Source organism: Musca domestica, unplaced genomic scaffold (assembly GCF_030504385.1).
Source record: "Musca domestica strain aabys unplaced genomic scaffold, Musca_domestica.polishedcontigs.V.1.1 36, whole genome shotgun sequence".
NCBI classification, from domain to species: domain Eukaryota; kingdom Metazoa; phylum Arthropoda; class Insecta; order Diptera; family Muscidae; genus Musca; species Musca domestica.
In genome coordinates, this window is record NW_026712318.1 from 5,903,858 (window position 1) to 5,915,951 (window position 12,094).

Genomic DNA, 12,094 nt, shown 5'->3' on the forward strand with positions numbered 1-12,094 from the left:
TTTTGGGATGTGAATCTTTTTAAACAGAAGCATCACTGTAACTGAACATACCCCACATTAACACTGTTCCTTTGTTGGGTCAGTCTCTTTCAAGCGAGCGGCTAAACGTCGTAGTGTTTCACCAGTAGACGTTGGACGGCCTGCTACGAAACTAATGTGCCAAATTGACTGACCGATTATTGGTCAAATAAAAAGACATCAATATTCCGCGTACTGGAGCAGTGTAGTGTAACTTAGCCTATTAACGTATATTTCGCATGTGTTTAGGAGATTCATATCATTTTCTGATAGGAGGATTACTTTTGCGCCACCTTGTAATTAAATTTTATATAGCTCCAAGAACTCAAGAACCAACAAAAATTTTGTCTTATTGGGATGTTAATCTTTTTAACATAGTGAAAAACGCTACAGAAGCATCACTGTAACTGAACATACCCCACATAAACACTGTTCCTTGTTATTCTCTACCACTTGTAAGTCTCTTTCTCTTGTCATGCATATCGTTGATAAACCGGTATTTGTGAGCAACACCATGAATAGAGCAAGAATAGCAACAATCACACAGCAGAGAGAGAGAGAGAGAGAGTTGTTAGATATATAAGAAATTGAATTTGAGAGTACACAAAGCATCAGTGCAAGAAAAAAGGTAATGTTTGCATAGAAGAACTTAATTGTAAATTTATGCAACAAAAGAGAAATGTTCATTGGAACATTAATAAATACATTTTAAAGTTAAAAGAGAAAAAAATCTTTCTTTTCGAATAACATATTTGTGAAACGCAAGTAAAATAAAGATAATTGGATTATTACTCGGGGAGAAGGTGCGAATAATTACTGGAAGCAGATTTATATGTGGCGATAATATTTCTCGTAGAGCAAGTATTAATAAAGAAAAATATCAATGACCCAAAACATTAGTGAAATGCAGTGTTGGTTGGTGCATCACTGATGAGAAGTTTTAGTTGTTTATTAACAACAGAGAAAGAAGTCTGCAGTAGCCAAAGACGGCAAGATGAAATTGTTGCGAAGGAAGTTCTTTGATGGCAGAGGAGTTGACCAGGGATTGTGCATCCGTGGTGGTCAATCTTAGTAAAGTTGGGAAATGGCCCCAACACATAGAAAAGACATTAATCCTTGGACCAGAGAATTAAACTTTGATGAATGCTTACAAAAATCTGAGTGTACAAAATACTTTGTACATACTTTTGAGTGCGGGTGAGGCTCTGGGAAAATCTAATAACTAAAAATACATATTTGAATATGATCAGTCTCCCAGCTGCGATAAAACATCACATGTGTAGAATTCAGTGATCTTGTGCGCTGTCGCATACGATAATGTGTAAGATAATAAAGGTCATAACCCACACGCACAGATATCGCCTGCAATGTTCTCCATTCAATATTAGAATAGATAAGAATAATTGTGTGGCTGCAATTAGGTTAAGTTAGAATAGTTTTTGTAGGACTTAAAATTATTTCAAAAGAATTTTTCAAAAAATTCCGGACTAAGGAATCCAAATCGCGTAAATTGTATCATAGAGGGATTAAACTTGATTTGTATGGAGTTGGGCTTTCCCCAATACAGGGTGAGACGAAAATACAGCAACCAACTTCAGACTGCTGTCATTTCTACATTTCCATTCGTCCGACAGCTGTTAAAATTATTCCAGTGACAGCTCATTATATTGTTTACAAGCTTAAAAGTCATTTTGGTGGGAATTTTCCAGAAAAAAATTATTCGTGATGGAATTCAAGAGTGAAAGTATGATTTCGTTATATTTGGCTGGAAAATCACAAGTGGCCATCGTTAGAGCACTCCAGCATTTAAATGTGAATGAATATTTTGTGTCTCGTACCACGCGCGTTACCGTGATACTGGTAGCATAGCCCGACGTCAAGGAAGTGGACGGAAGAAAACACCAACATCAGCAAAAATGGTTCGAAAAGTAAAGAAGCGGCTGGATCGAAACCTGCGTCGCAGTGGCCGAAAAATGGCTCGTGAGCTAGACATATCGCAATATTCAATTCGGCAAGTATTAAAAAATGAGCTCGGGGTAAAGCCATTGAAATTCCAAAAAGTGCAAGAACTTACACCGCAACAGAAAGAAAATAGACTCAAAAGAGCTAAAGATTTGCTTCGCTTGGCCGAATGTGGTGAACTGCCGAATTTGGTTTTCTCCGTCTCCGATGAGAAAACATTCGTTGTCCACCAGTTTGTAAACAAATAAAATGATCGTGTTTACTTGCCAAAGAGGTCAGCTGAAAATGTGCATCTTCGGTTGGCCACCATAACTCAAACGCCGGCCATGATGATGGTGTGGGCCGCCATAACAGCCGATGATCGCTCTGCGCTCGCATTAATCGGCCGTGTCATCAGAATAAATGAAATAAATCGCGAAAATATTCTGGAGGGTGTATTAAAGCCTTGGGCACGCAAATGTTTTGGCCGCAGACCTTGGACATTCCAACAGGACTCAGCACAATCGCACTCAGCACGCGCCACACAAGAATGGTTACAAAATTAGGTTCCTCGCTTCATTTCCAGCGCACAATGGCAACCAAAATCTACGGATACCAATCCGTTGGACTATTGTGTCTGGAGTATTTTGGAAAGCAAGGTTGGCGCTAAAAAAATATCAAAATGTCGATCACCTCAAGCAAGCGCTTCGCCGGGAATGGACCAAAATACCGCAGAGCAACATTCGGGCAGCTTGTGACGGTTTTATTGGCCGTTTGAAGGACATAATTCGTGCCAAAGTTGACCAATTCGAACAAATCTAAACTTATTCTAAAATTTGATGCAATTTCCGAAATTTTTTGCTTTCATTGAATAAAATTTCAAAAAAAAATTAATAATTATGGCATTTGACTTTGTTGCAGTTTTCTTTTATCTCACCCTGTGAAATAAAAAAATATAAACATAAAGCAAATGTTGAACATAAATCAAAGCAAATATAAAAAAATATCCAAAAAATCCTTCTATTAAGGCCTCGAAAAAATCAACACTTTAAACACTCCAATTTTCAAAATAATGCTATTAATTAGTTATTATTTGTTTAAAAAATAAAGCAGTACGTTTCTCATATGCTGAGTACATCATTATATTATTATAATTATTATTTTTTTTTTTTTTTGTTTGGTTTTCTTGTATGTTGTTTTGTTGTAATTGCATAAATATTTTTTGATCGATTTCAACTAATCTTTAAGAGGTACTGAGGTGATGATGATGGTGTCACGTTTATTAAAAATGTTGAAATTTTAACTATTTCATATTAAATGCAATTTTGTTTTGTTAATTACTCCATTTTTCGGTTTCTCTTTGGTTTTAATTTAAAAAAATAAATAAACATAAAAACTTAGGTTTGTAATTGTTCTAAAAAAGGTACATATTGTTGTTGTTGTTTATTATTATTTTATATTTTTATCGTATAAATACTAGACTTCTTGATGTGGGGTGGAAAATCATTGTGGCTCATTATGATATGAACATGCCAAAGGCTTTGGGAAGGAACAAGTTTTAAATGGATTTATGAGATTTGGAAATTAATATTTTGAATTTTTCACCAACCAAATTGATGTTTAACAGTAAGGCATTTTCAAAAATGTTTAACGGTGAGACTATACGGCTCTAAGGAGCAGAACACTGCGAAGAAAAAAACAAGTAAAGACGCCAACATGGTGAGGGTACAAAAAAGACAAGGGATCGTAAGTTCAAAAATGTATGCTGACCACAAATACTACCTAAAAACGAAGAAATATTGATATTGAAGTAGTGCGGGATGAGAATCAGGAGCTAGATCAGAAATGGCGCCCAATTACACTTTTTATAGAAATATCAATATTTTTTAAGCCATAACTCTCCCCAAGCATTAGAGAATGCTATTCACATAATACCAGCAAACATGGACACAAAACGAATTCCATTCAGCACATCTTCATTTTTTTTTTTTTTTTTTTAATTCAAAAATTGCAATTCTTCAATTTTTTTTTTCAAACAATAAACTTTTTTAAAATCTCTGTCATGTTTTCGAATTTTAAGAACAACACGGCACTATTGGCCACAAAGCTAGCACAGTTCATCACAACTTTTCTTTTTTTCGAAATTTGCAATCCCAACAGACACCACATGTTTTATTTGCGGTCGATAACGAATCGGCTTCGAAAACAGGCCACCGACTTCTATCGGCTTCTAAAACGGGCCACCGTGACAGTTCTTAGTTTAGATTGTAATAGTCGTTTTTATACTCTCCACCATAGTATGAAGGGTATATTAAGTTTGTCATTCCGTTTGTAACTCCTCGAAATATACATTTTAGTCCCCTATGTCGATTCTATGTCGATTTAGCGATGTCCGTCCGTCTGTGGAAATCACTCAAACTTCCGAAAGAAATGAAGTAAGTTCATAAAAATTTACTCAAATGTATACTATGTCTGCAGGACTTTTGGTATTGAAAATGGACCATGTAGGTCCACGTCTTCGTATAGCCCCCATATAAAGGTACCTCCCGATATTCGGTATTTTGATGATTTTAGCGACATTATTTTACCCGAATTGTTTCAAATTTGGTATTTGAAGTTCGTAATGGATACTACAATCTGTGACATAAAATTGTCCATGCAGGTTCACGTCTTCGCATAGCCCACATATAACGGTACTCCTCGATATTCTGCATTGTGATGACTTTAGCAACAGTGTTCACCGGAATTGTTTCAAATTTCGTAATAATAGTTCGTAATAGGTACAGAAATTGTCTATGCAGGGCCAGGTCTTCGTATAGCCCCCAAATATCGGTACCTCCCGATATTCGATATTGTGATAATTTAAGCGACATTATTCAACGAAATTGTTTCAAATATTGTGTTTGAAGTTCTTAATGGGTACTAAAGCCTGCATATGGTGGAGGGTATTTAAAGTTCGCCCCGGCCGAACTTGCTTGGGCGCCACTTGTAAGTTGGCTTCAGAAACAAGAAGTGGAAAAGACGTACAGTATAATAGAAAGTACCCCAGGTTGGGGATGATATATCCAGAAAATACAAGCGGTTAACCCAGGTTGCCCATTTCGACAGACCATTTATTACGACCAGTAAATAAATAATCGTTTCTCTCCTAGGCAGCACTTTGGAAACTTTCAAAAGTTTTATATTTTTCAATACAAAAACAAATAAAAAACCTTTAGGCCGAACTTTAATACTCTCCATCATTGGGCAAAGAAAACATTTTCACATAAAAATATCTGAATTCAAACTACAAATACCAGTATGAGCTTTTAGATAATGCCGTTAAACTTTTCAAAAAAAACTATAAAGTGGGTGGGAACCTCTATAGACAATTATATGCTTCAAGGATTGTCATCTACCAAATCTTCTTAAATACCAAATTTGAAACAATTTCGTGGGTGACTAGGATTATCAAAATACCGAATATCGGTGGGCATCGTTATGTGTGTGCCATACGAAAACGTAGAGCTATAGTTACTTTATTCTGCCACCGAAGCTAGAACACATTACGAACTACAAATACTAATTTTTAGACAAATCCAAATTTGGCGAAAAATATCAAAACACCGAATATTGGGAGGTCTCATTATATAAGGGCTATACCAAAACGTATACTAAGTTCCGCCACCGGAGCTAGAACCCATTACGAACTGGAAATACCAATTTTTCGGGAATATCGGGAGGTAGCGTTATATGGGGGCTATACCAAAACGTATACCTAGATATATATATACTAAGTTCCGCCACCGGAGCTAGAACCCATTACGAACTGCAAATACCAATTTTTAGACAAGTTCGTGGAAAATTGTGGCGAAAATCATCAATGCACCGAATATCGGGGGGTATCGTTATATGTGGCTATACAAAAACGTGGACCTATACTTACAATGTTTCACCACCGAAGCTAGAATCTATTATGACCTACTAATGCCGATTTTTAATCAAATCTGTGGAAATATGTGGCGAAAATCATCAAAATACTGAATATCGGGAGGTACCTTTATATGGCAACTATACCAAAACGTGGAGCGATATATCTCATTTTCAATACCAACCATGCTAGACACAATCAAACTTGGTTTGCCAAATTTTAAAGCTTTACGTCAAATAATGTATCGTGATTTCAACAGACGAACATCGTTAAATCGATTTCGGGATGTTATAAAGAAATGACAAATTTAATATACCCTCCTTATCACGTGGGGGGTATAAACATTTGTAATTTGTCAAATATCAAATTTTTATATAAAAACTCTATTAAATGTTTATCATACCGGCCGACAATGATTTCCGTATGATTGTTTTTTTTTTCTCTCTTTATTTAGATTACACAATTAAATCTAAAAAAATTTAAGCTAAATCCATTTTATGTTTTTTTTTTTTTTTTTTGGTTTCTTAATTTTCATTTCATTTTAATATAATTTACAAAATGTTTGTCTTTGGTTTTTTTAATTTTAATTAAATGTTTTAGTTGTTTTTGTTTTCTATAAATATTCTTGTTTTGTTTTTTAAAGTTTTACGTTTAAGGTCCTTTGAGATTTCAGTTAGCTACACTATAAATTATTCAAAATAATGTTTAAACGATCTTTTTTTTTTGGTAAATTACAAAATGTACAATGCTTACATGTCATACACAAGTATTTTGGTTTGATTAAGAACTTCAACAAAAAAATATTGATTAGTTAACAAAAAACAATGGATTTCTTTTAAGGTTTTGCTTTGGTTTATCTTAGGTTTCTAATGCATTAATAAAGCTATGTTAGAGTAACGACCGGAACATAGGGCTATAATGAATAGGAAAATATTTATAAAAATACTAGAAGCACTGCCGCATAATTCAATATTGCTTTCCTGTAATGGGGGGAGGGAGGTAAATTTCGTTATTAATAGAATGTAAAAAATGATATTATTTTTTATTTAATATTTATTTTACACAAAAGGGATTTCCATGGATCAGAGTTTGCTCACGCCATCAAATACACACACATTTATTTTTAATTTAAGATTTATATAGGACTTACCTCTTTCAAGGGAAAAGAAATGTTAAAAATTGTTATAAATGCTCATGATTATAGATTATTATAAAATACATTGCTTAAGCTAATACAATTAGTTATAATTATTAAAAAATAAAGCATTTTAAATTAGCAGATATACATATATACAGCAATGAGGCTATTGTGAGTGGTCTGGTATGAAAATGTGTGTGAAATACATAATACATGGATACTTGGTGAGATGGCATCAGTAGCAATCAAAGAGAGAGAATGAACAAAACCACATATGTGTGTACAAAAGAGTTTTAGTAATGATACTCATACCTTCTCATTACTAATACTCTTTTGCACACAGTTGTTGCAGTTGTGAAATTTAGATAATTTCATTGAGCACTCAGTCTAGTTCAGCTCTTTTGTCTGAATTAGTTCATGCATAGACAAATAAGGTATAGACTAAAAAGTTGTCTCATCTGTAATCTTCGAAAAGAGAGCTTCAATAGATGTCGTTTATGCTGTGAGAGAGCATAGGTCTATTCACTCAATTCTCTCAAAATATAATATATTGGATATTTTATGATTTATTATTATTTATCAATTGAGAACGAAACAGTGACTTTGTTTAGATTGACATTTCCCACCTATGTGGTAAAATATAAAAATATATAACTTAAATAGCAGAAAAATTTGATGCTATTTCCGACATTTTTTGCTTTCATTCAATTAAATTAAAAAAAAAATGTAGAAATTATGGCTTTGGTTTTTATCTTACCCTGTATATCATCTTCACAACAGATCCTGCTTCAAAAAAAATATTTGGATGCTTGCCTCGTTACAATTTGCATCTGACCTAAGACTGATATAAATATCACAACGAGCCAAATCTGGACTATATCGACTACTTCCTATACTTTATGTGAGATATGTGTAAATAGTTGGAAAATGTGGAAATATACATGAGGTAAGAGATATTAATTTGAAGAAAATCGAATTTATATTCAATTTTATACGAAATCATAAATTTCGATATATTACATATTCATATCAGATTACGGGTTAAGAGAAATATTTAGAAGTTATAAAGAATCGCCGACCTAAATACAACTATTGGAAATTGTGACCTTTTGTGCGTGAGGTACCAGAAGGGTTTGGCAGATATACAGGTTGAGACGAAAAAACTGATACCAATTTCAGCCGGATGTCATTTCTAAGCCACTCGTCCGACAGCTGTTAAAATTATTCCAGTGACAGCTAATTATATTGTTTACAAGCGTACTAAAGCATTTTGGTGAGAATTTTCCAGAAAAAAAATTATTTGTAATGGAATTCAAGCATGATAGTGTGATTTCTTTACGTTTCGCTGGAAAACCACTAGTGGCTTTCGTTAGAGCACTCCAGCATTAAAATGTGAATAAATCCTTTGTGTCTCGTACCATCGCTCGTTGCCGTGATACTGGTAGCGTAGCCCCCCGACGTCAAGGAAGTGGACGGAAGAAAACAGCAACAGCAGAATGGTTTAAAAAGTAAAGCAGCGACTTGATCGAAACCCTCGTCGCAGTGGCCGAAAATGGCTCGTGAGCTGAACAAATCGCAATATTCCATTCGGCAATTATTGAAAATTTAAGCTAGGGGTAAAGCCATTGAAATTCCAAAAAGTGCAAGAACTTACACCGCAACCGAAAGAAAATAGACCCAAAAGAGTTAAAAAGTTGCTTCGCTTGGCCGAAAGTGGTGAACTGCCGAATGTGGTCTTCTCCGATGGGAAAACATTCGTTGTCCAGCAGCAGTTTGTAAACAAACAAAATGATCGTGTTTACTTGCCAAAGAGGTCAGCTGAAAATCTGCACCTACGGGTGGCCAGCAGAACTCAAGCACCGGTCGTGGTGATGGTGTGGGCCGCCATAACAGCCGATGGTCGCTCTCCGCTCATATTAAACGACCGTGGTATCAGAATAAATGTCGAATATTATCGGGAAAATATTCTGGAGGGTGTATGAAAAACTTGGGCACCCAAAACATTTTGACCGCATACCTTGGAATTTCCAACAGGACTCAGCACCATCGCACTCAGCAAGCGCCACACAAGAATGGTTACAAAATTATGTTCCTCACTTCATTTCCAGCGCACAATTCGTGGCCAATTCGAACATATCTATACATATTCTTAAATTTGATGCTATTTCCGACATTTTGTCGGATGTTAATTTCGTGTTTTATGAGCTTCATAGAGGTACCAGAAGGAGTGGACCGATATATTCTATCTTCACAGCAGACCTTGGGTTAATAAAAATATTGTGATATGCGTAATTTGATGAGAACCGGATGTTTTATTCGGATTTCATGTTCGTTTTTTGTTATTCAAAACTTTGGCCCTTTGTGGGGGAGGTACCAAAAGGAGTGTTCCGATCTCTACCATATTTATTAGAGATCTGGTGTTGATGGAAGCATTGAAATTATGCCAAGTCTGAATGGAATTGGATGTTAATTTCACGTCTTATGAGCTTCATGGAAAAAAATTTGACCCTTTGTGGGGGAGGTACCAGAAGGAGTGGACCGATATATTCCATATTCACAGCAGACATTTGGTTAATAAAAATCTTGTGATTTGTGATTCGAATTTTATGATCGTTCTGGTTATTCATAACTTTGACCCTTTGTGGGAGAGGTACCAGAAGAAATTATCCGATCTGTACCATTCTTACAACAGATTTTGTGTTGCTGGAAATATTGAGATGCGCCGCGTCTGAATGGAATCGGATGTTAATTTCGTGTTTTATGAGATTCACAAATTTTCAAAAGGTGGGGGAAGTACTAGAAGCAGTGGATCGATATATCCTACCTTTACACCAGACCTTGGGATAGTAAAAATATTGTTATGTGTGTAAATTGAAGACAATCGGACACTTACATCAATGTTGGAGTGGACCGATATTGTCCATTTTCTCACCTGACCTAGCACTCATGGAAATATTAGAATTTGCGAAGTTGGAGCAAAATCGGATTATCCTTTATCTTTCGGTGCAGTAAAATATTTTTTTAAAATTTTTTGTTTTGTGGGGTAGGTACCGGAGGTAGAGGACCGATATTGCCCATCTCCGAACTCAATCTAAGTTTAATAAAAATATTACGATATATCAAGCTTGGACCAAATCGGTTACTCCCTTCGAGAGTTATTGTGCGCACCAGCCAGCCAGCCAGACAGACGGACGGACATCGCAAGATCGACTCCAAATGTCCTGAAACGGATTTGGTCCAAAGAGATGTAGGGCCAAAAATAGTTATTTCGGTGAGGCACGTTTTGGTCATACCAAAAATGATATATACCCTATCTAGCCATATGACTGAGCGAATAACTAGCCATATAGGTGAGTGTATAAAAATGATATATCATTCAAAATTCTGGTCATATTGCTAAAGGCTTTTACTCTTCATATATAAAACGAATGTTTATTAAAAAATATGAATATAAATTACTGAAAATATTTAAATATATTACAAAATTGGTGCTGAGAATGTAAGGTGATCTACAAAGCGTTATAGAGTGATGTAATGCAAATGAACGATATAGGGATATGTAAAATGTTTGTTTTATATACACATATATTAAATATTATTTTCAAAAATATTACCAGCTCTATGAAAGCATTAACACAGATATATATTAATACACAATTAATATACATATATATATATACAGCATGTTTTTGTGTTATATCTGAAGTCAGAAAAACAGCATACCTTTCTTTATATACATAAGTATATATATTGGATGTATGGACATTAAATATTCATTATCTGACTTCAAGATATAACTGCGCGTATTGTTAAATACATGAGCTGAAAACTTGACAGATCATACTTATGAAAAAAACCCGTTTAACTTACGAAACGTTACGACGACGACGATGTTGTTGTTAGTTCTTCGTTTCGAGTAGACGTTAAAAGTTAAGTTAAGATGTGTAAAGTAAGAGATACGTGTATGCATGCATTTATGTTGTAGTATATAGTCAAGGCCCACACAGAATACACATTTAAAAGCGGACATTAAGCTATATTTATATTAGTTATCTTCACCTAATTCAATAATTGTTTTATTTTTATTTATTTCTACTTCCTCCATCTTCCCTGGAAGGTCTCTTCTCTATGTAAGATCTCCTAAAGGTATTATATACTTTAAGGTCTTTATTGCAAAGAAGTTCAACTGAATGTCTTCTAAGCACAGAAAAACTCCCGAGAAGGAGGCCTTCTACTATGGAAGACCTCAGGAAATTTTCTAGACATATCTATGGAAGATCTAAGGAAGGTCTTTTGTGTAATGAGGACCTCGCCAAGGTATTACTTGTATAAAGAAAGACCAGTTCATTTTCAGTGTAGAAATGACCGCCCTATTGGTCTTTTATTTATAAAATATCTCCTGAAGATTCTATATTTAAACAATCTCCAAAATGTCTTTCATGTTTAGTAGACTAGAAGGTCAGAAGTGTATCGAAGTTATCCTGAGATTTTTCTGAGAGAAAACACCCTTTGAAGGTCTTAGGACTTCTTTAAGGCTTTTCGTGTATAGAATACCATGTCTTCTATGTCTAAGGTAGGTTTTGAAGCTCTTCTATGTAAATATGATAACTTAAAGGGACCTGATAATCTTTCATGCATAAAGAAAATACTGAAGGCCATCCCTGCACTACCAACCACTTTTAAGGATGATTTCTTTATTTTGTAATAAGGTTCAAATCGCTATACAAAAACTAAAAGTTCGATATTTAAATATAAAATTTGGGGTATCCTACCGTTAAGTTTTGGATCCTATGATATACATTTTAATATTTCATTCCTAGTAATTGAATGGAGATTTAACCTTATCAAAAAAAATACAAAATCATTTAGCAAAAGTTAATAATCTGTCAGGAATCATCCAAAAACACTGTGCGACAAAATTCAAATTTTTTTCGATAATTAAAAGGGAAAATTCAGCAGATTATGAAAGTTCTATAAATAGAGGGACCAAGTTCCTCGCTCTTTCACATTTTTTTTTTAATTTTTCCCAAAATATATTTTTCCAAAGAAAACCCGAAAATATTTCCTTTTTTAATTGATCAAAACCT

General features: G+C 34.6%; 1 protein-coding gene across 2 annotated transcripts in view; it reads right to left on the minus strand.

Annotated features, from left to right (window-relative positions):
- Positions 1-6,263: 6,263 nt before the first annotated feature.
- LOC101895300 (voltage-dependent calcium channel subunit alpha-2/delta-3) overlaps positions 6,264-12,094 on the minus strand; it is a 71,551-nt gene continuing 65,720 nt past the window's right edge. For both annotated transcript variants that reach the window (XM_011292715.3, XM_020035500.2), the window contains one exon: positions 6,264-6,849. In XM_011292715.3, the coding sequence (XP_011291017.2) occupies positions 6,736-6,849 (114 nt within the window). In that variant the 3' untranslated portion in view covers positions 6,264-6,735. The remainder of the gene's footprint in view (positions 6,850-12,094) is intronic.